The following is a 25,230-nucleotide window of genomic DNA, read 5'->3' as shown; positions in this document are numbered from 1 at the left end:
TAGATACTTTTATGTAGAGCCTTTATCTGATGCTGTTCATTTTTAAAATAGCAAACTCAAAATTGTATCTGTACTACAGGTGAACTATTTGTTGTGCTGTGCTCTTAGTATCTTATTTTTTGGAAGGTGAGTTAACTACTCTGTATTATCTCTTTTTCCAGGCAGAAGAAGTAGAGTTGTATTTGGAAAAACTTAAGGAAAAAAGAGGCTTGTCTGGGAAATATCAAACATCATCAAAATTGTTCCAGAACTGCAGTGAACTCTTTAAAACACAGGTAATCTTTGAAAGTGATTGGAGATAAATAGAATAGGCAAAAATTGGAATGTATATATTTTTGGCTATATCCACTTCTGACTCCTCAAGTATTTCTTTTGGCAGAAGTAAGTGGAAGCATGTTCTGATAGGTACATAGTCAGCCACTTATACATACTCATCAAAGAGAGGTTGTACTTTCCTTTGTCTGTAAAAAGCAAACCCCCATTTTTTTTATTGTGGTAAAATATACACTACATAAAATTTACCATTTTAACCATTTCTAAGTGTATAATACAGTGGCATTAAATATATTCACATTGCTGTGCAGCCATCGACCCATCTCCAGTACTTTTTTTTTCCCCAAGGCAGATTCTCGCTCTGTCCCCCAGGCTGGAGTGCAGTGGCACAATCTCGGCTCACTGCAGTCTCCACCTCCCGGATCTAAGCAGTTCTTTCACCTTAGCCTCCCAAGTGGCTAGGGCTACAGATTCACACCATTACGCCTGGCTGATTTTTTTTGTATTTTCTGTAGAGACAGGATTTCACCATGTTAGCCAGGCTGGTCTTGAACTCTTGACCTGAAGTGATCCACCCACCTTGGCCTCCCAAAATGCCAGGATTACAGGTGTGAGCCACCGGGCTGAGCCCCATCTCTAGTACTTTTATCATCCCAAACTGAAACATCATACCTATTAAACAAAAATTCCCCACCTTCCAACCCCAAGACCATGGTAACCACTCTTCTACTTTCCATAAATTTGACTATTCTAGATACGTCATATAAATAGAATCATACAACTTTTGTTCTTTTTTGTCTGACTTCTTCCACTTAGCATAATGTTTTTAAGGTTCATCCATGTTATAGCATTATCAGAATTTCATTCCTTTTTAAGGCTAAATGATGTTCTATTGTATGTATGTACCACATTTTGTTTTTCCATTCATCTGTTGATGGACATTTAAAACGTCACATTTTTAATTCTCTGGTGTCCTCATCTAATTAATATGTTCCCAGAAAAATCAGGGTTTTTAAAATTTACTTCTATAGATCTGAAATCAGAAGGGTATCATCGTCTTAGAGTTCAATTTCACACCTTAATTTTGTAGAAAGAGGGAGATGTGAATAATCATACATTTTTCGTGCTTACACATATGTAATCATGTAAGTGGAGATTCTGATATCAAATTTTGTTGTCTTAGAAATAGTAATCTCAGTTTTTTGATAGAAAAATTTTATATGTGTTGAAAATAGTGATAGTAATTATCATCTATACTTGTCCTTACTATATTTAAAAATTATTTTGGAATATTTAGCAACTTGCCTTGAACTGTCAAATTACTAGAAGTAAAGTTTATTATTAAGAAGACAAATTTAGTCATTGGTAATTGAGGCCAGACGCGGTGGCTCAGGTCTGTAATCCCAGCACTTTGGGAGGCCGAGGTGGGCGGATCACCTGAGGTCAGGAGTTCAAGACCAGCCTGGCCAACATGGTGAAACCCTGTCTCTACAAAAAAATTAGCCAGGCATGGTGGCGGGTGCCTGTAATCCCAGCTACTCGGGAGGCTGAAGTGGGAGAATCACTTGAACCCAGGAGGCTGAGATAGTGTCAATGCACTCCAGCCTGGGCGACGAGAGTGAAACTTGGTCTCAAAAACAAACAAAAAAAAATGGATAATTGATGAGCAGATGAAGTAATTGGTAATTGAAGGAAGAGTTCCGCTTTTATTATAAATTAGATTTTATGGTCTTGGAGGGAAAAGAAAATAGCTTTAAGATGGTGAAAGAATGGTAGAGAAAGCTAGAAGCAATGTGATGTTGTGTAGTTTGTATGTTTTCTGTTGGTTTTCCAAATTTATCCCTTAGACTAGGAGGATTGGTTGGTCTTTCTTGGATTTGATTATGGAAAGCTACCTGATGCATGTAGTTGCTGGAGGCTGACTACTTTTAGATGTGCTATAATCTTTCCAGGGTCTTGGCTTATTGGTAAGGTTTCCTCTCCTCCCCCAGTCTAATGTAACAGGGTTGAATTACACAGTCTCATTACTCAGGAAGGAGAATGCCTCATCTACTGATAACTGGTAAGAAAGATAATTAGTGTAGTTTTTTACAGGCATAAAAAATGTAGTATGGTGGAAGGGACAGCAGACCTAAGCATCAAGAATATTAGGTTTAGGCTGGGCACGGTGGCTCACGCCTGTAGTCCCAGCACTTCGGGAGGCCGATGTGGGCGGATCATGAGGTCAGGAGATTGAGACCATCCTGGCTAACACGGTGAAACCCCATCTCTACTAAAAATACAAAAACAATTAGCCGGGCATGGTGGCGGGCACCTGTAGTCCCAGCTACTCAGGAGGCTGAGGCAGGAGAATGGCGTGAACCTGGGAGGCAGAGCTTGCAGTGAGCCGAGATCACACCACTGCACTCCAGCCTGTGCAACAGAGCAAGACTCTGTCTCAAAAAAAAAAAAAAAAAAAGAATATTAGGTTTAAATCCTATTTCTTTGTCTAAAGCTTTGTAGTTTTGAGCCACATTTTACTCATCTGTAGAATGAGGGGAAATGAGCTAAGATTCTTCTATCCTAAGCATACATCCTATATCTAAAGCTTTGTCATTCTTAAATGTTTATTATTCTGATAGAAAAATTGATTGGCCATTTTGGTTTGATACTATTTTCTAGTTCCCAGCAGGGTTTTATTCACTTGTTTGTGGTTAATTGGAAATGTTTTGTCTATTGATGCTGTGTTATTATATTTACTAGTTAGGGTGTGGTGTTTTGTTTTAACCATTTCTTTGTATTTTGAGCTACACTTTTCTTCTAGTATTTATACACCTTTAATGTTTTGTTTTGTGTTTCTTTTATAGAGCTTTTCTGGAGATTTTATGCATCGACTGCCTCTTTTAGGAGAAAAACAGGAGGTAATTGTTTTCATTATATATTTCTGAGAGTGCAGTAAAAACTTTGGTGGTGCAGGAGATACCTGTGCTCACTGCATCTCTAAGGAGGGAGTGCTGCACCTGGGGAGCAGGCTTCCCCAGTGGCTACAGGAACTTGGGCAGCTAAAAACAAGAAGTTCTGAATTAATTATTATTATTTTTTTAATGTTTAAAGGCTAAGGAGAATGGAACAAACCTTACCTTTATTGGAGACAAAACCGTAAGTATATTTGGGGATTTGGGGCATTGAACACATATTTTAGTTTTCTTATATTTGTGTATTTTTGAATTGTTCTCCCATACTATGCTAATATCTGAAAAGAAAGTTAAATCTGGAAGCTATAGACCAAAATGTTAAAAATGGTTGGATCTCTGGATGATACTATGAGTGATTTTTAGTTTCTTTGTGTTTTCTGAATTTTCTACTGTACACCTGTATTGCTTTTATAATTATCCCCCCATAAATATCTGTAAACAGGAAGAAACTTATTAAAAATAAGAACTCTTAAACTTCATCTAAAATTATCTGTGATAAAATATAATTGAAAGAGAGTTTGGAAAAATTGAAATAAGGTCTAAAGCTATAAATATGCCTTAAGTTTTCATAAATATGCATTGTATGGATACTATTTTCAAATTCATAATTAATTCCTCAAAACATCGCCAGTTAAAAATTTAGAGGAAGGATGACAGCTATCAATGTTGGGTTATGGTTTTTACAAAGCTGATTAAAGTTTTAAGTTTTATAACAACTTTATGAAGGTATAATATACATATTACAGAAGTTATGTTTTGTTTCATTTTTTGAGACAAGGTCTCACTCTTGCCCATGCTGGAGAACAGTGGTATGAACATGGCTCCCTGCAGCCTTGATGTCTTGGGCTCAAGTGATCCTCCTGCCTCAGACTCCAAGTAACTGGGGCCACAGGTACATACCACCATGCCTGGCTAATTTTTAAAAATGTTTTGTGGGGGTTGGGTCTCACCATGTTGCCCAGGCTGGTATAGAACTCCTAGGCTCAAGTAATCGTCTCACTTCAGCCTCCCAAAGTGCTAGGATTATAGGCGTGAGCCACTGCACCCAGCCTAAAAGTTGTTATTAAAGTTGTTAAAGCATATAATTGAGTGGTTTTTAGTATTCTCAAGTTGTGCAAGCACCAATCGCTGTCTAATTCCAGAATTGTTCATCCCCAAAAGTAGCCCCATACTCATCAGTCACTCCCCATTTCTCCTGCCCCCAGCCTCTGACCATCAGTAATCTATTTTCTTTCTCTGTATTTGCCTTTTCTGGACATTTTATGTAACTGGAATCATATAATACATGGCCTTGTGTCTGGCTTCTTTCATAGTTTACACTCTGTCTCAACTTTTACTTCCTGCTTGCACAGAACCTTAAGATCAGCCAGTGAATGATTAGGGCCTCCTCAGGTCTCTCCTGGACCTGTGCACAGCCCTGGGCATGTGTGCACAGCCCTGCACATATGGCTTCTAGATTTCCAGGAATATTTTGGAGCTTTCCAAAATTCCTATGGACATCTCATTCTCCAATTTTTCCTTTTAAGTTTCCAATCAGCCTCTTAATAGCCTCAGTTGGTAAGGTCACCTCAGGCAGCTGTGATCTTGAAGGATTGCTGTTCAATGTTTTTGACAAATGCTTTGAGTACAGGGTTGTTGACACTGGGTGATCTCTGAGTCAGGTCAGATAAAGACAAGCCCTGAGAATGGAGCTTTTCAGCAATTTGCCAGACAGCTCAGGTGATCATTCTTTTAGGGACCTCCAAATGTATTTTTTCCTTTGGGAGGCCTAGGTGGGCAGATCACTTGAGGGCCAGGAGTTTGACACCAGCCTGGCCAACATGGTGAAACGCCGTCTCTACCAAAAATACAAAAATTAGGCAGGTGTGGTGGTGCACGCCTGTAATCCCAGCTACTTGGGAGGCTGAAGCAGGAGAATCACTTGAACCCAGAAGGTGGAGGCTGCAATGAGCCGAGATCACACCACTGCACTCCAGCCTAGGCAACAGAGTGAAACTCTGTGTTTGCTTCCCCTACTCCCTTTGCCTAGTGGCTGCTAAGCTGTTGTTTTTATCAGCTGTTAACAGTTTCAGGGACTTTGGTTTTAAGGAACTTGGGAGAGAGGAATGGGATTAGGGTGAACACAGACATCTCAAGCTTGCTTTTCTTTCCTAGATTCAGATGGCTTTCTTGAAGAAACATTTCTTGGATTGTTGAAAGACTTTAATAATTTCCAAAGTTCCAAAAGTTGATTTTGATAGTTTTTGCCAGTGTTTTCGTTGCTTTTATGGATGAGTAGATTTTCAGAGCTTCTTCTTCTGCCATTCTGAAAGTGTTCTCACTACCTAAACCCCAGTTTTATTTGTACAGAATTTTAACTGAATGTAAGTTAGGCATGACAGTCTTTGTTAATTTTTTTAAACAAAAGATAGCTATTAGGACTGGGTGCAGTGGCTCACACCTGTAATGCCAACACTTTGGGAGGCCAAGGTGGGCAGATGACTTGAGGTTGGGAGTTCGAGACCAGCTTGGCCAATGTGGTGAAACTTTGTCTTTACTAAAAATACAAAAATTAGTTGCTCATGGTGGCGGGCACCTGTAATCCAAGCTACTCAGGAGGCTGAGGCAGGAGAATCGCGTGAACTTGGGAGGTGGAGGCTGCAGTGAGCTGAGATCACGCTACTGCACTCCGGCCTGGGCAACCAGTGAGATTCCATCTCAAAAAAAAAAAGAAAAAAGATATTCATTGGATTTTCTCTTACTAATAGGTATATATTCACTATGAAAATGGAGACGATATACATAAATGAAGAAAATAGTAATCTATAATACCATGCAGTGATATATTTATCTTCCTAGTCTTTTGTATATGGGCATGTTTATATTAGTTTAAAAAGGGAATCTTAGAGTATGTATTATATGACTTTTTTTTGTAGCTTAGCAATATAACATGGACATGTCGTCAGTTTGGTAAATATTGTATTGCATTGTTACTTAAATGCTTGTATAGTGTCTTATTGTATGAGTACATTGCAATTTGTTCAATTATCTGTTCTTGAACATTTATGAGTTTCATTATCTTGGAATTTTATGCAGTGTTGTGATTAATATTTTAACTACATTTGCTTTTAAGTCTTTATTTTCTGATCTCAGAAGAATTGTATATTGGGATAAGTTTTTATTTCTATAACTTAAAAGTAAAAATCCTTTGTAATTTTATGTTCTAATAGTTTTAGCAGTTTGGTGTGATTACACAGAGCACATGCATATTAACCAAAATAAGATCATATTATATACCATTGTATAATTTTTTCTTTTTATTACCAAATTGGTACATTGAATACTATTTCACCTTTTTATGGCTGCTTAGTGTTCCATTTTATTATGATTTTAATAACTCCCAATTGATGAACATTGGGGTTGTTCCCAAATTTCCCCTATTATGGATAAAGTTATGTTCATAATGTCTAGCTATATTTCTGTGTACATTTATAATCTTTAGGCTAAATTCCTGGAGGTAGAATTGCTAGATCCACATGTATGCACAGTTTAAAGGTGCTTTTTCATAGCAATTTATGGCCCCAAGAAAGTGAGAGTGAGTGTCTTTGTTTATGTTGCTATGAAAGGACACCTGGAGCTGGGTAATTTACAAAGAAAAGAGGTTTATTTGGCTCACTGTTCTGTGGGCTATGAAAGAAGCATGGTGCCGGCATCTGTTTCTAGTGAGGGCTTCAGGCTGTTTCTACTCATGGTGGAAGGTGAAGGGGGGAGCCTGTGTGTGCAGATCACATGGCAAGAGAGGAAGAAGGAAAGAGGCAGGAGGAGGAGAGGAGGTAGTGGGATTTTTTTTTAGTAATCAAGGAACCAGTAGAGGGAGAACTCATTACTGAAAGGACAGTGGCACCAAGCCATTCATTAGGGATTGGCTCCCATGACCCAAACACCTCTCTCTAGAATTCACCTCAAACATTGGGGATCAAATTTCAATATGAAATTTGAGAGGACAGATATCTAAACCATAGCAGTGAGTTTCCATCTTTCCTCACAAAAACAATGGCTGTCATCATTTAAAATAGATTTTATGCAGTTTGTCTAGTTAAGCAACAATTTGTTCTTGTAAATTGTATTTAAAAAGTTATTGTTAAGCCAGGCGCTGTGGCTCACGCCTGTAACCCCAGCACCTTGGGAGGCCACAGCAGGCAGATCGCTAGAGCTCACGAGTTTGAGACCACCCTGGGCAATATGGTGAAACCTCGTCTCTACAAAAAATGGAAAAATTAGCCAGAAGGTGGCACATGCACCTGTAGTCCCCGCTACTTGGGAGACTGAAGTGGGAGGATGGCTTGAGTCTGGGAGGCAGAGGTTGCAGTGAGCCAAAGTCACACCACTTCACTCTAGGCGATAGAGCCATACCTTGTCTCTAAAACAAAAACAACAGCAAAAAAATTATTGTCAAAGGTGAACCTTCATTTATATGGATATTGGCACTTGTGCTTTCTTCAGTTGTCTTCTGTGCACAGCATACTTTGAGTTCTACTCAAGGCTTGAGTCTTGTTACAGTGATTAAAACTGGCTGAAAGGTGAGCCTGTTGAATACCACAAGTAATATTTAGGAATACTTAGTCAAAATATAGTCAAAAGAAATGAAAGAATTATCTATCTTTTGATCTTTCTTCCTGAAAATTTGGTCCAAGGCAAATACCTTATAATCCTATTTAAAGAATATTCACAGGCTGGGTTCAGTGGTAATCTTAGCACTTTTTAAGGCCCAAGGTGGGTGAATCACTTGAAGCCAGGGTTTGAGACCAGTCTGGTCAACATGGCAAAACCCTATCTCTACTAAAAATGCAAAAATTAGCTTGGTGTGGTGGGGTACACCTGTAATCCCAGCTACTTGGGTGCATGAGGCCTGAGAATCACTTGAGCCCAAAAAGCAGAGGTTGTAGTGAGCCATGATTGCACCACTGCACTCTAGCCTGGGTGACAAAATGAGACTCTGTCTCAAAAAAGCAAAAAGGATACTCACAAATTCAGTACCTCCATCCTATTTCATTAAAGCTCTGATTAAACATATATGTTTATGGGCCAGGTGTGGTGGCTCACACCTGTGATCCCAGCACTTTGGGAGGCCAAGGTGGGTGGATCACCTGATGTCAGGAGTTCGAGATCAGCCTGGCAAACATGGTGAAACCTCATCTCTACTAAAAATACCAAAAAAAAAAAAAAAAAAAATTAGCTGGGTGTGGTGGCGCACGCCTATAATCCCAGCTACTTGGGAGGCTGAGGTGGGAGGATCCCTTGAACCCAGGAGGTGGAGATTACATTGAGCCAAGATCATTCCGTTGCACTCCAGCCTGGGCAACAGAGCAAGACTCCATCTAAAAAAAAAAAAAACAAAAATCTATGTTTATGGAAGAAAGGTCCTCTGCATGTCCCTTCTAAGGAAATATTGATAAAAGAGAACACTTTAATATTTTGATTAACTCAGTTTTTTGGATTTAAGCAATAATGTGATACATTTAACATAATTTTAAAAAATTAATAGAGTTTATTGTTTAGAGCAGTTTTAGGTTCACAACAGAATTGAGTAAAAGGTACAGAGAGGCCAGTGCAGTGGCTTATGCCTATAATTGCAGCACTTCAGAAGCCAAGGTGGAAGGATCACTTGAACCCAGGAGTTCAAGAGCAGCCTGGAAAACATTTGAGACCCTATCTCTACAAAAAGCAAAAGTTGGCCGGGTGCGGTGGCTCACGTCTGTAATCCCAGCACTTTAGGAGGCCCAGGCAGACAGATCACCTGAGGTCAGGAGTTCAAGACCAACCTGACCAATGTGGAGAAAACCATTTCTACTAAAAATATAAAATTAGCTGTGCATGGTGGCACATGCCTGTAATCCTAGCTACTTGGGAGGCTGAGGCAGGAGAATGGCTTGAACCTGGGAGGTGGAGGTTGCGGCGAGCCAAGATCGCGCCATTGCATTCCAGCCTGGGCGACAAGAGCAAAACTCCGTCTTAAAAAAAAACAAAACCCCCAATTTACCCAGCATGGTTGTGCATGCCTATAGTCACCGCTACAGGGGAGGCTGAAGTGAGGATCACTTGAGCCCAGGAGGTCAAGGCTGCAGTGAGCCATGATCATGCCACTGTACTCCAGTCTAAGCAATAAAGCAAGACTCTGTCTCAAAAAAAAAAAAAAAAAGGAGACCTCCCACATGCTGTGTCTATACCTGTACACTTAGCCTCCCCCATCGTCAACATACTGCACCACTGTGGCACACTGTTAAAATTGATGAACCACGTTGACATGTTATTATCAAAGTCTATAGTTAAAGTTCACTCTGCATTATACATTGTATGAATTTTGATAAATGTGTAAAGACATCTTCACCTTTGCAGTATCATGCAGAATAGTTTCAGTGCCTAAAAATCCTCTGTGCTCTGCCTGTTCATCTCTCCCTTCCCCTTGAACTCCTGGCAATCACTGATCTTTTTACTATCTTCATAGTTTTGCCTTTTCCAGAATGTCATCTAGTTGGAATTGTACAAATACGTGACCTCTTTAGATTGGCTTCTTTCACTTAGTAATATGCATTTAAGTTTCCTCCATGTCTTCTAGTGGCTTGATAGTTCATTTCTTTTTAGTGCTGAATCATATTCCATTGTTTGGATATATCACAGTTTATCCATTCATCTATTGAAGGACATCTTGATTGCTTTCAAGTTATAACAATTATAGATAAAACTGTTGTAAACATTTGTGTCCAGGCTTTTATGTGGACATAAGTTTTCAACTCATTTGGGTAACTATCAAGGAGCATGATTGCTAGATTGTATGGTAAGAGTATGTTTAGTTTTGTAACAATTGTATTTTTGACAATGCAGTGCTTAATCAAAGACAATGTTTTGGGAACAAAACTACTCTTGTAGGCTGTCTGTCTGACAGCATCAGTAACTGGATTGTCACTTGTAGCTTTAATTACCTTACTCATGGGGTTGAAAAGTTCTTTTGAAGGGCACTTACAATTTTGAGATCATACCATGAAGACAGTGCTTTAAAAACAATTCTGTTCACAAGCTAGTGGTAGACTGTGAAAAAGAGAAAAAAAAAAAGAAAAAAATAGTTTTGTTATGGAGAACAAAATAATTAATAGTTGAGATGGTAGTTAAGAGCCCAGGCTCTCGGGTCAGATGTCCTAGATTTTGAAATCCCAACTTCACAACTTAATATTTCCCTTGGAAATGTTATTGTGCTTCAGTTTCTTACATAATAAAATGGAGCTAATAGGAATGATATTACCAAGAATTGTGGAGTAGTGAGGTCCAGGTCTCCATGCCTCCACAAAAGCAACTAGTAAGCTGTTGAAAACTATCACATTCAACTTTCACAGAACTTTGAAATCTAACCAAAACTTAATAAGGAAAAAGTTCAACAAAGAAAGAAGCTGCTACTTTACATTAAGAAAGTGCAGTGATATTGTAATTTGTTTACCATACCCTCCTTCCCAGTTCAGAGGCAGGAAGATGGCAACCCGCAGTCGTGGTGCAGGTTGCTGGTGCCAGGGGAACTAATACAGACCTTTTTCTTAAAGACTTGCCATTGTGTGTTTTCACCTGCCTGGAGGCTCCCTGAAGGAACCTTGCCAGGACTTAACTTTGTTTTCCCCAACTTAGAGTGTTCCCAGGGCTGGAGTGGCTTCCTGGGTTGTTTGCCAAAAGCATTTGAATGCAGAGTATTATGTGCATAGGGAAGGGGATAACAGTGGGGATAAGCAATAGAGAGACTGTCAAGCATGAGAAAGAAAGGGTCCAGAAAGGAGGTTTGTGGGAGAACAAGGCTTTTTAAGGCTTCTGTGTATATTGAGCTATGAAGAAAGCCATATATATTCTCAGGACTGGACATACGATCAGAAAAGACCTTAGATGACCCTAAGCTTTCATTCTGGCTGACCTTCAGGCTCTGTACAAGCAAAAAGTGAAGAATAAGGAATGGCTTTAATTGGCCCAGCTAAGCATTGAAGGATTGCACCAGGGTGCAGAGATTGGGAGGATATTCTGTTCTTTTTCGTCTTTGGCTCCTGGTGTTTAAGAACTCTTTGTCAAAACACTAGCTGACCACTAAGCTAAAGGAATATAGATTCCAGTAGCCACACAGGTCTAAGAATGCAGACTTTACAAAAATGGTTTAGAAAACTTACTAAGCAAAAGAGACATAACCCATATTATTATTACCAGCTAACAAACCCCAAGGAGGGGGCAGATTGTGGTTTCCAGAGTTGCCACTTTATAACATTCAGTTTTCAGTGGAAAATTATGAAGCATGCACAGAAACAACGTATGGCATATTTACAGGATTAAAAAAATATACATGCTTTGAAGAGGAAGCCTCAGCATTAGACTTACCAGACCAAAGATTTTAAGTGAACTGTCTTAAATATACTCAAAGAGCTAAAAATAAAAAAACCATGGATGAAGAAAGTAAAGGAAACCAGGAGAACATAGAGATAAAAATGATAAAAAGAATGAAGACGAGCCTGAGAGACCTATGGGACACCCTCAAGTGTATCAACATCCACATAATAGGAATTCATCAGAGGGAGAAGAGAGGGAGAAAGGTATGGGAAGAATATTTGAAGGAATAATGCCCAAAAACTTCCCAAATTTGATGAAAGTATGAATTTCAGAAAGATTGAGAGGCTCACAAATCTCAAACTACAAGCAGGAATGAAAAAGTAAAATGTTGTATGTTCATAAAATGGAATATCATTCATCTGTAAAAATGAATGGGAGCTGGATTCCAAGATGGCCAAATAGGAACAGCTCCGTCTACAGCTCCCAGCGTGATCGACACAGAAGACGGGTGATTTCTGCATTTCCAACTGAGGTACCTGGTTCATCTCACTGGGACTGGTTGGACAGTGGGTGCAGCCCACGGAGGGCAAGCCGAAGCAGGGCGGGACATCGCCTCACCCAGGAAGCGCAAGGGGTCGGGGGATTTCCCTTTCCTAGCCAAGGGAAGCCATGACAGACTGTACCGGGAAAATTGGGACACTCCCACCTTAATACTGCATTTTTCCAACAGTTTTAGCAAACGGCACACCATGAGATTATATCCCATACCAGGCTCAGCGGGTCCCACGCCCACGGAGCCTTGCTCACTGCTAGTGCAGCAGTCCCAAATCGAACCGTGAGGTGGCAGCCAGGCTGGGGAAGGGGCATCGCCATTGCTGAGGCTTGAGTAGGTAAAAAAGCGGCCAGGAAGTTCGAATTGGGTGGAGCCCACCACAGCTCAGTGAGGCCTGCCTGCCTCTGTAGACTCCACCTCTGGGGGCAGGGCATAGCTGAGCAAAAGGCAGCAGAAACTTCTGAAGACTTAAACGTCCCTGTCTGACAGCTCTGAAGAGAGCAGTGGTTCTCCCAGCACAGTGTTTGAGCTCTGAGAATGGACAGACTGCCTCCTCAAGTGGGTCCCTGACACCCATGTAGCCTAACTGGGAGACACCTCCCAGTAGGGGCCAACTGACACTTCATACATCTGGGTGTCCCTCTGAGACGAAGCTTCCAGAGGAAGGATCAGGCAACAATATTTGCTGTTCTGCAGCCTCCTCTGGTGATAACCAGGCGAACAGGGTGTGGAGTGGACCTCCAGCAAACTCCAACAGACCTGCAGCTGAGGGACCTGACTCTTAGAAGGAAAACTAACAAACAGAAAAGAATAGCATCAACATCAATAAAAAGGACATCCACACCAAAACCCCATCTGTAGGTCACCAACATCAAAGACCAAAGGTAGATAAAACCACAAAGATGGGGAGAAACCAGAGCAGAAAAGCTGAAAATTCTAAAAACCACAGCACCTCTTCTCCTCCAAAGGATTGCAGCTCCCCGCGAGCAACGGAACAAAGCTGGACAGAGAATGAATTTGACGAGTTGAGAGAAGTAGGCTTCAGAAGGTCGGTAATAACAAACCTCTCTGAGCTAAAGGAGGATGTTCAAACCCATCACAAGGAAGCTAAAAACCTTGAAAAAAGAGTAGATGAATGGCTATCTAGAATAAACAGTGTAGAGAAGACCTTAAATGACCTGATGGAGCTGAAAACCATGGCACAAGAACTATGTGATGCATGCATAAGCTTCAGTAGCTGATTCGATCAAGTGGAAGAAAGGGTATCAGTGATTGAAAATCAAATGAATGAAATGAAGCGAGAAGAGAAGTTTAGAGAAAAAAAGAGTAAAAAGAAATGAACAAAGCCTCCAAGAAATATGGGACTGTGTGAAAAGGCCAAAGCTACATCTGATTGGTGTACCTGAAAGTGATGGGGAGAATGGAACCAAGCTGGACAACACTCTTCAGGATATTATCTAGGAGAACTTCCCCCACCTAGCAAGGTAGGCCAACATTCAAATTCAGGAAATACAGAGAACACCACAAAGATACTCCTCAAGAAGAGCAACCCCAAGACACATAATTGTCAGATTCACCAAGGTTGAAATGAAGGAAAAAAATGTTAAGGGCAGCCAGAGAGAAAGGTCGGGTTACCCACAAAGGGAAGGCCATCAGACTAACAGAGAATCTGTTAGTGGGGGCCAATATTCAACATTCTTAAATAATTTTCAATCCAGAATTTCATATCCAGCCAAACTAAGCTTCATAAGTGAAGGAGAAATAAAATCCTTTACAGACAAGCAAATGCTGAGAGATTTTGTCACCACCAGGCCTGCCCTACAAGAGTTCCGGAAGGAAGCACTAAACGTGGAAAGGAACAACCAGTACCAGCCACTGCAAAAACATGCCAAATTGTAAAGACCATCGATGCTAGGAAGAAACTGCATCAACCAACGGGCAAAATAACCCACTAGTATCATAATGACAGGATCAAATTCACACATAACAATATTAACCTTAAATGTAGACGGGCTAAATGCCCCAATTAAAAGACACAGACTGGCAAATTGGATAAAGAGTCAAGACCCATTGGTGTGCTGTATTCAGGATACCCATCTCATGTGCAGAGACAAACATAGGTTCAAAATAAAGGGATGGAGGAAGATTTACCAAGCAAATGGAAAGCAAAAGAAAAAGCAGGGGTTGCAATTCTAGTCTCTGATAAAACAGACTTTAAACCAACAAAGATCAAAAGAGACAAGGCCATTACATAATGGTAAAGGGGTCAATTCAACAAGAAGAGCTAACTATCCTAAATATATGTGCACCCAATACAGGAGCACCCAGATTCGTAAAGCAAGTCCTTAGAGACCTACAAAGAGACTTAGACTCGCACACAATAATAATGGGAGACTTTAACACCCCACTGTCAATATTAGATCAACGAGACAGAAGGTTAACAAGGATATCCAGGACTTGAACTCAGTTCTGCACCGAGCAGACCTAATAGACATCTGCAGAACTTTCCACCCCAAATCAGCAGAATGTACATTCTTCTCAGCACCACATCACACTTATTCCAAAATTGACCACATAGTTGGAAGTAAAGCACTCATCAACAAATGTAAAAGAAGTCACAACCGTCTCTCAGACGACAGTGCAATCAAATTAGAACTCAGCATTAAGAAGCTCACTCAAAACCGCACAAATACATGGAAACTGAACAAGCTGCTTCTGAATGACTGCTGGATAAATAACAAAATGAAAGCAGAAATAAAGATGTTCTTTGAAACCAATGAGAACAAAGACACAACATACCAGAATCTCTGGGACACATTTAAAGCAGTGTGTAGAGGGAAATTTATAGCACTAAATGCCCACAAGAGAAAGCAGGAAAGATCTAAAATCAACACCCTAACATCACAATTAAAAGAGCTAGAGAAGCAAGAGCAGACAAATTCAAAAGCTACTGGAAGACAAGAAATAACTAAGATGAGAGCAGAACTGATGGACTTAGAGACACAAAAAACCTTTCAAAAGAATCAATGAATCCAGGAACTGGTTTTTTGAAAAGATCAATCAAATAGACCTCTAGCAAGACTAATAAAGAAGAAAAGAGAGAAGAATCAAATAGATGCAATAAAAAATGATAAAGGGGATATCACTACTGATCCCACAGAAATACAAACTACCATCAGAGAATACTATAAACATCTCCACACAAATAAACTAGAAAATCTAGAAGAAATGGATAAATTCCTGGACACATAGACCCTCCCAAGACTAAACTAGGAAGAAGTTGAATCTCTGAATAGATCAATAACAGGTTCTGAAATTGAGGCAGTAATTAATAGCCTACCAATTAAAATAAGTCCAGGACCAGATGGATTCACAGCCGAATTCTACCAGAGGTACAAAGAGGAGCTGGTACCATTCCTTCTGAAACTATTCCAATCAATAGAAAAAGAGGGAATCCTCCCTAACTCATTTTATGAGGCCAGCATCATCCTGATACCAAAGCCTGGCAGAGACACAACAAAAAAAAGAGTTTTAGACCACTATCCCTGATGAACATCGATGCAAAAATCCTCAATAAAATACTTGCAAACCGAATCCAGCAGCACATCAAAAAGCATGTCCACCAAGATCAAGTTGGCTTCATCCCTGGGATGCAAGGGTGGTTCAACATATGCAAATCAATAAACGTAATCCATCACATAAACAGAACCAAAGACAAAAAAATCACATGATTATCTCAATAGATGTGGAAAAGGCCTTTGACAAAATTCAACAGCCCTTCATGCTAAAAACTCTCAATAAACTAAGTATTGATGGAACGTATGTCAAAATAATAAGAGCTATTTATGACAAACCCACAGCCAATATCATACTGAATGGGCAAAAACTGGAAGCATTCCCTTTGAAAACTGGCAGAAGACAGGGATGTCCTCTCTCACTACTCCTGTTCAACATAGTGTTGGAAGTAATGGCCAGGGCAATCAGGCAAGAGAAAGAAAGAAAGTGTATTCAATTAGGAAAAGAGGAAGTCAAATTGTCCCTGTTTGCAGATGACATGATTGTATATTTAGAAAACCCCATCATCTCAGCCCAAAATCTCCTTAAGCTGATAAGCAACTTCAGCAAAGTCTCAGGATACAAAATCAATATGCAAAAATCACAAGCATTCCTGTACACCAATAACAAACAAACAGCCAAATCATGAGTGAAGTCCCATTCACAATTGCTACAAAGAGAATAAAATACCTAGGAATCCAATTTACAAGGGATGTGAAGAACCTCTTCAAGGAGAACTACAAACCACTGCTCAAAGAAATAAAAGAGGACACAAACAAATGGAAGAACATTCCGTGCTCATGGATAGGAAGAATCAATATTGTGAAAATGGCCTTACTGCCCAAGGTAATTTATAGATTCAATGCCATCCCCGTCAAGCTACCAATGACTTTCTTCACAGAATTGGAAAAAATACTTTGAAGTTCATATGGAACCAAAAAAGAGCCCACATTGCCAAGACAATCCTAAGCAAAGAGAACAAAGTTGGAGGCATCATGCTACCTGACTTCAAACTATACTACAAGGCTACAGTAACCAAAACAGCATGGTACTGGTACCAAAACAGACATATAGACCAATGGAACAGAACAGAGGCCTCAGAAATAACACCACACATTTACAACCATCTGATCTTTGACAAACCTGACAAAAACAAGAAATGGGAAAAGGATTCCCTATTTAATAAATGGTGCTGGGAAAACTGGATAGCCATATGTAGAAAACTGAAACTGGATCCCTTCCTTACACCTCATATAAAAATTAATTCAAGATGGATTAAAGACTTAAATGTTAGACCTAAAACCATAAAATCCCTAGAAGAAAACCTAGGCAATACCATTCAGAACATAGGCATAGGGAAGGACTTCATGACTGAAACACCAAAAGCAATGGCAACAAAAGCCAAAATAGATAGATCTAATTAAAGAGCTTCTGCACAGCAAAAGAAACTACCATCAGAGTGAACAGGCAACCTGCAGAATAGGAGAAAATTTTTACAATTCACCCATCCGACAAAGGGCTAATATCCAGAATCTATGAAGAACTTAAACAAATTTACAAGAAAAAATCAACCCCATCAAAAAGTGGACAAAGGATATGAACAGACACTTTTCAGAAGAAGACATTTATGCAGCCAACAGACGCATGAAAAAATGCTCATCATCACTGGTCATCAGAGAAATGCAAATCAAAACCACAATGAGATACCATCTCATGCCAGTTAGAATGGTGATCAGTAAAAAGTCAGGAAACAACAGGTGCTGGAGAGGATGTGGAGAAATAGGAACACTTTTACACTGTTGGTGGGGGTGTAAACTAGTTCAGCCATTGTGGAAGACAGTATGGCAATTCCTCAAGGATCTAGAACTAGAAATACCAGTTGACCCAGCCATCCCATTACTGGGTATACACCCAAATGATTATAAATCATGCTAGTATAAAGACACATGCACACGTATGTTTATTGCAGCACTGTTTGCAATAGCAAAGACTTGGAACCAACCCAAATGTCCATCAATGATAGACTGGATTAAGATAATGTGGCACATATACACCATGGAATACTGTGCAGCCATAAAAAAGGATGAGCTCATGTCCTTTGTAGGGACATGGATGAAGCTGGAAAGCATCATTCTGAGCAAACTCTTGAGGACAGAAAACCAAACACCACATGTTCTCACTCATAGGTGGGAATTGAACAATGAGAACACTTGGACACAGGGCGGGGAACATCACACAATGGGGCCTGTCCTCGGGTCGGGGGCTGGGTGAGGGATACAATTAGGAGAAATACCTAATGTAAATGACGAGTTAATGGGTGCAACAAACCAACATGGCACATGCATACCTATGTAACAAACCTTCACGTTGTGCACATGTACCCTAGAACTTAAGGTATAAAAAAAAAAAACAAAACTTGGGTCTCAGTACTTAGAAAACAGTTAACCATGATCAATAAAATATTTGCCAATTCCTTCAACTCAAAAAGAAAAAAATAAATGAAGCACTGATACATACAGCAATATAGATGAACCCTGAAAACATTATGTTAAGTGAGAGAAGCTAGACACATTTATATGAAATGACCATAATAGATGACTCCATGGAGACAGGAAGTAAATAAGTACTTGCAAGTGGTGAGAGGAGGAAGAAATGGGGAGCTACTGCTTAATGAGTACAGGGTCTCCATTTCGGTTGATGAAAATGTTTTGGAACTAGATAGAGGTGATATTTGCACATCATTGTGCTTGTACCACATACCATTGATTTATACGCATTAAAATTGTGAATTTTATGTTGTGTAAAATTTACCTTAGTTTACAAAGGAGTTAATAATAATACCTATCTGATAGGGCTGCTGTGAGGATGTAAAAATGTAGTAAATGGGCCGGGGCGTAGTAGCTCACACCTTAATCCTAGCACTTAGGGAGGCCAAGGTGGGTGGATCACCTGAGATCAGGAGTTCGAGACCAGGCTGGCCAACATGGCGAAACCCCATCTCTACCAAAAATACAAAAAAAAAAAAATTAGCTGGGTGTGGTGTCATGCGCCTATAATCCCAGCTCCTTGGGAGGCTGAGGCAGGAGAATTGCTTGAACCCGGGAGGCGGACGTCACAGTGAGCCGAGACTGCACTACTGTACTCCTGCCTGGGCGATGGAGCGAGACTCTGCCTCAAAAAAAAAAAAAAAAAAAAAAAAGTAATAAATGTCATATGCTTAACAGAGTTATCTGGCATATAAATGTTATTTTTACAGGGTCAGAATCTCTGCATTCCAGAGTTAAATATAAACTTTCTCAAATCCTGGAATATGAGAGTTGATCAATTTATTTTAGAATTTGTAAGAGGTGGTTTTAAGACATATATAATTAATAGAGCAGGTTATTACACCAGCATTTTATAGGTTGATGAGTAAGTTCAGGAAAGGTTTTGTAATTATGGCTAAGCAGACATGTATTACCCATAACTTTGAAGCTGCAAAGTTTTCTCACAAATTGGTCGTGAGTCTCGTCAGAGACTATTAGGTGGAGATAAATCAGTGTATTAATTAGGAAGGCATTTATATTCTTAAATTTTACTAAGATAACCTAGTAAATGGATATCTGGAGAATTGTTTAGTCTGCTTTGTTTGACATGGATTTTTATCATGGAATATAATTTTTGAACTAAGCCTTTTCTTGGTTGTAGGATATTTTAACCATTTGAGGAGAACTATGGCTCCACAGGAAAATGCATAAACATAAAAAATCAGCTATTCATTTTGGGGGGTTCACAGATCATAGAAGCTTACCCAGAGATCTCTGGATAAACGTTTCTCCTTTTAAGACCAGATGGTAGTAAATTGCAATTCCAAGGAAGAAGAAACCAGTTATTTTCTGTGTTCCTCTTTATCATTGTGTCTTAGTCTTCTGTTTGTGAAGACTCTATTCTATGTGCAAAGCAAGAGTCACTACCCCTCAAAATCAAGGACTTGGAGACTGTTAATTTGTCTTCCTTGACTTTGAGGGGTAGTGACTCTTGCTTACCACATAGACTAGCTCAAGGTTAAATTTTTGATATAAATGTGAGACCATGTCAGCAGAAATTCTGATATTCTTGGGAAGCATGTTGAACAAAGGGATTAGATTCAGGAATTGGTGATTAGAATTCATTTTACGATACCATCCTTAAGTTTTGTTTAAGGTGATTTAAATAATTATTTAAATTCCTTTGTAATGTCTGCATAAAACACAAACTAGTATCCTAGTATGGCTTAGTTAAACAGAGATTAAGTTAGTGATTTTAGTTGGGGATTTCCTCATTAAAAAAATATGTTAAATGTGATTTTTGTGTACAAGACATGGTATCTTGCCTTTTAGTAATTCATAATCTAGCCTACTTTATGCACTAGGCTTGTTTGGTTTGTTGTGCCTAATGTTTCAATGAATGAAAGAGAAGGACTTTACCATATTTCTGGGCACATTCTGGAGCAAAATTTGCATATTGTATTATTAATTTGTGCTCTTAATTCTTAAGATTTACAGATGTGATGCCCTTTTCCCTTTCTAGGCAATGCATGAACCATTGCAAACTTGGCAAGATGCACCATACATTTTTATTGTACATATTGGCATTTCATCCTCAAAGGAATCATCAAAAGAAAATTCACTGAGTAATCTTTTTACCAGTAAGTTCAGTTTTTTTTTTAATGGTTATGTTATTATCTGGTTATGTCATTCATGTACTTCACATATGCTTTTTTATTAGGTATTACAGGTATCAGATTTCTATTTCCTTCATTTGACACTCCTGCTTTTAAAATTTTTAGTTAGTAACATGTTTTCAGTATTCTGAACTAGAATTGTCAAAACTTGGTCACCAAGCCAGAGATAAGGAAATTTTAAATTAATTAACATTGGCCGGGCGCAGTGGCTCATGCCTGTAATCCTAGCACTTTGGGAGGCCGTGGCAGGCAGATCACATGAGGTCGGGAGTTTTAAGACCAGCCTGACCAACATGGAGAAACCCCGTCTCTACTAAAAATACAAAATTAGCTCGGTGTGGTGGCACATGCCTGTAATCCCAGCTACTCGGGAGGCTGAGGCAGGAGAATCACTTGAACCCGGGAGATGGAGGTTGTGGTGAGCCGAGATCGCGCCATTCCACTCCAGCCTGGGCAACAAGAACTTTCGTTCTTGTTCTCAAAAAAAAAAAAAAAAAAAAAAAATTAATTAACATTGGTAGTTTTTAATGTCTCAAGAATTTAAGTGTTCTCCTTTCCAAGGTTGCTGCCTAGTTCATAGAGTCATCATCTTTTACCCGGAATTTGCAAGAACTTCCTAACTGGTCTTATTTCCTGTGGTTTCCCCCTTGTTTCTTCTTTGTGTTTTTGCAATTTCCTTTCCTCCCCTGCTTTCCATTTATTTATTTATTTATTTATTTATTTATTTATTTATTCATTCATTTATTTATTTTTGAGACGGAATCTCGCTCTGTCGCCCAGGGTAGAGTGCAGTGGTGCAATCTCGGCTCACTGCAAGCTCCGCCTCCTGGGTTCACGCCATTCTCCTGCCTCAGTCTCCGAAGTAGCTGGGACTACAGGCGCCCGCCACCACACCCAGCTAATTTTTTTGTATTTTTTAGTGGAGACGGGGTTTCACCGTGTTAGCCAGGATGGTTTCGATCTCCTGACCTTGTGATCCGCCTGCCTTGGCCTCCCAAAGGGCTGGGATTACAGGGGTGAGCCGCCGTGCCTGGCCCTTTCCTACCCTGCTTTCTTAAGCAGAATATGGAATAGAAACAATGATGGCAGCCACCGGTACTTCGCTCCTGACTTTACTGGCTGTATTGGTATATTTCACCATTAAGTACTATGTTTACTGTAGAACTTTTGAAATATTCTTCATTTGGTTAAAGATGTTCCTTTCTATTCCTAGTTTAATGAGAATAGTTTCCTTTTTTTAAAAAAATGTTAAGAATGAATACTTAGCTTTATCAAATAGTTTAATTGTACCGATTTAAATGATCATATGGGCTTTCTCATTTAATAAGTTAATGTCATACATTAAATTAACTGATCTTCTAACATTAAATCATTGTTGAACTTCTGGGATACCACTACTTCGTTTTGACACACACACGCATATTCTCTCTGTCTCTCTCTCTCTCTTTCTCTTCCTCCTCCTCCCTCCCTCCGTCTCCCTCTCTCCCTGCCCCTCTCCCCCTCACTCATACATGTGTATCCTCCTGTCTCTTTAGGCCCATGACTTTCTAATGGATTATAGTCTCAAGGCACAGTTTCCAGTGTTCATTTGCAACCTTCTTTCTTTGAAAAGGTTGGAAGAGAAGCTGTATTCCACCCTACTTCAGCTTCTTCATGCATCCAGCCTGGCTCTGGTCCCTCTTCTTTTTCTTTGAAACCTACTAGCTTCAATGATCCCATGTACTACCATAGTACATTGGTAGTGTACTTCCAACTACCATAGATCCCATAGGGACAGCACTTCCAACTACCATAACCTGCTTTTGGCCCAAGAGCCCAACATGATCATGGAGTCGGCCTCGTGCACTGTTTTGAGTTTCTGTTTTGATTCTTGGAAATGTCTGTCTTGTTTTTGAGCTTATATCCTTTTTTGTTTTTTTCTTTTTCTTTTTGAGATAGAGTCTCACTCTTGTCACCCAGGCTGGAGTGCAGTGGCGTGATCTTGACTCATTGCAACCTCTGCCTCCTGGATTCAAGTGTTTCTGCTGCCTCAGCCTCCCAAGTAGCTGGGATTACTGGCCTGCACCATCACACCTAGCTAATTTTTGTATTTTTAGTAGATTGTGTTTTTACAACCTACTAAATTATTATTTATCTGCTAAATTATTAAATCTACTGGATTTTTATTTAGTAGATTGTATTTTTAGTTTCACCATGGTGGCCAGGCTGGTCTTGAACTCCTGACTTCAAGTAATCTGCCCGCCTTGGCCTCACAATGTGCTGGGATTACAGGTGTGAGCCGCCGCACCTGGCCTTGTTTTTTCATTTTAAAAATACCCGTCTTTTTTTGGAATGGAGAAGATACATCATCACTAATACAGTTTTATCATTTTTCTTCCCTTCATTGAAACCTTTAATGGCTCCGCATTGCCTATAAAATGTCTACATTTTGCAGCAAGGTTTATAAAACTCTTTACAACTGGTCCCAGTTTACCTTTTGCTGCCTTATGTCAAAACACCACTACTATATGGTATTATATGCAGTCTCAGACTATATTTGTTCTTTAAATATACCACACATTTTCACAGCTGTTTTGTTCATGTTATTTCCTCTACCTAGAAGGCTTTTTACTTTGTTCTGGAAAATACATACTTATCCTTCTAGTCTGGCTGAGAGGGATAGTTCTCTACTTATCCTTCTAGTCTGGCTGAGAGGGATAGTTCTCTATGTAGCTTGTCAACTCCCTCTCCCCTGCAAGGTGGTTACCCATTTGATGGCAGAAAACATCTTACTCATGTTTCTGTCTGCTGTGTTTTCCATAGGCCTGTCAAATAATAAGTGCTTAGTAAATGTATACTTTAGCATAGAGCAGGGGCTAGCAGATTTTTTTCTTAAAGAGTCAGGTAGTAAATATTTTCTCTATTATAACTACCCAACTCTGCGAGGTGGTGCAGAGGCAGCAGTAGACAATATGTAAATGAGTGGATGTGGCTGTGTTCCAATAAAACTTTATTAACAGAAAAAACTGGTGGCCAGATTTGGCCCATGTGCTGTATTTTGCTGACCAAGGCATAGAGTAAGCAAAGAATATGATCCAAGTATTTACTAATTATTTTGTTTACTCTTTTATTGAATTAGGAAGGTATAGATTTAATAATCGTTCTGCTCTGAAATTTTTATAATTGCTCTTATGGAATGCTCTTTTTTTCATGTAAGTATTGGATGTAGTTTACTTTAAATAATGGTATATCAGAAGCTAGTAGGGAATTTTTGTTGAATGAACAGTTATTAGTCTGTCTCTAGGGATGATCACCACTCAAGTCAGATTTTTATTTATTAATTATGCCTAGAATTTATCCAAATTATTTTATCAATACAATAATAAAATAGTCCATCTTGAAATAGTTTTTTAAATTACAGATAATCTTAAAATTAGTCAATGTTTGCTTTACTAAGGCAAATATGTCTTTCAGATTTATGTTATTACTGTTACTTTATCTGTCTCATTAAACACTTTGTTATTAACAAATTCTTTGAAAAATGTTAACTAGCAGGTTTTGGGGAAGTTCAATTCTATGTTTATTGGATGGAGCTTTGCCTTGAAGCATCTGAACTTTTGAGTTATTTTTATTTTGGAGTGAGCATCTAGGGTACCTGATTGTGAAGCTAGATTTCAATCTTATATGAGGGATGGTATATTTTTTTGTGTGAGTTCATTTAAATTTTTAAGTTTTTTTCCAATGCCTTCATTCCGAAAATGATAAATGAATGTAGCAATAAAAGAAAATTGGAGTCCATGAAAAAATAGTAAAGCAATAGGAAAGTACAGGTGAGGAAAGATAGAAAACAAAGAAGATGGCAATATGTAAAAAGGAAGTCCTGTAAGGCATATTTTACTGATGTGTTGTAAGGAAAAGTATATATGAAGTATGTTTAGAATTTAGAGTATGTGTAGAGTTGTTCCAGATGGGCAGCCAGAGAAGGCTGTGTGGAGGAAATATTCAATCTAGTCTTTTTTAAGATGTGAATATGGAAACAAAAGAGCCTTCCCACTTCAGACTATGGTGGAGGCATGGAAACCTGTGCAGGACACAGCATGAACTATGAGAACACTTAATGACTTTCCAAGTGCTGTACAAATATAATGTAGTATTGACCAGGATTGAAGTGCCTAAAAGTAAATGACCCAATGAAATTCTTACTAATTTCATTAAACAAATATTAGGCAATATTTTTGTTTAATTTCTGCATCCTGTAAATTAATTCTGAGGACTCTGTTTTGGCAGTGACTGTTGAAGTGAAGGGTCCCTATGAATACCTCACACTTGAAGACTATCCCTTGATGATTGTAAGTGACTTTATATTATTTAACCTCAGTGTTGGATGGTTTTGGGTTCAAAGATTGTCCCATGTTTTGTGGCAGTATTCTTTTTAATGAATTGTTCCTATGCAATTGAGAAAATGTTGCTTGTAGTCCTGGATTTATTTCTTATTAGACTGGGACTTTGAGAGAGTCAGTATACCCTTGTGTGCCTCATTTTCTTATCCATATAATGAAGGGGTCAGTGACCTGTGGAAATACCTCAAAGATCATCTCACATTCTCTCTAGGATGCATAGTGGGGCACTTTTTACTACAACTCTATCATTTCTGATCCCACTTACATTAACTAAAAGAGGCTGGGTGCCCTGGCTCATGCCTGTAATCCCAACATTTTGGGAAGCTGAGGTGGGCAGATCACTTGAGGTCAGGAGTTTGAGACCAGCCTGGCCAACATGGTGAAACCCCATCTCTACTAAAAATACAAAAATTAGCTGGGCGTGGTGGTAGGCGCCTGTAGTCCCAGCTACTCGGGAGGCTAAAGCAGAATTGCTTGAACCCAGGA

General features: G+C 39.3%; 1 protein-coding gene across 7 annotated transcripts in view; it reads left to right on the top strand.

Annotated features, from left to right (window-relative positions):
• The window catches only part of TMEM87A (transmembrane protein 87A), a 62,692-nt gene that overhangs the window by 8,761 nt on the left and 28,701 nt on the right, over positions 1–25,230 (top strand). For all 7 annotated transcript variants that reach the window (NM_001243054.3, XM_054666745.1, XM_063793978.1 and 4 more), the window contains exons 4-8: positions 162–275; positions 3,120–3,173; positions 3,367–3,411; positions 20,212–20,329; positions 24,632–24,693. In NM_001243054.3, the coding sequence (NP_001229983.1) occupies positions 162–275; positions 3,120–3,173; positions 3,367–3,411; positions 20,212–20,329; positions 24,632–24,693 (393 nt within the window). The remainder of the gene's footprint in view (positions 1–161; positions 276–3,119; positions 3,174–3,366; positions 3,412–20,211; positions 20,330–24,631; positions 24,694–25,230) is intronic.

This window comes from Pan troglodytes, chromosome 16, assembly GCF_028858775.2.
Source record: "Pan troglodytes isolate AG18354 chromosome 16, NHGRI_mPanTro3-v2.0_pri, whole genome shotgun sequence".
NCBI lineage: Eukaryota > Metazoa > Chordata > Mammalia > Primates > Hominidae > Pan > Pan troglodytes.
The sequence above is the reverse complement of the archived record's forward strand: the minus strand, read 5'-3'. Positions and strand labels throughout refer to the sequence as shown.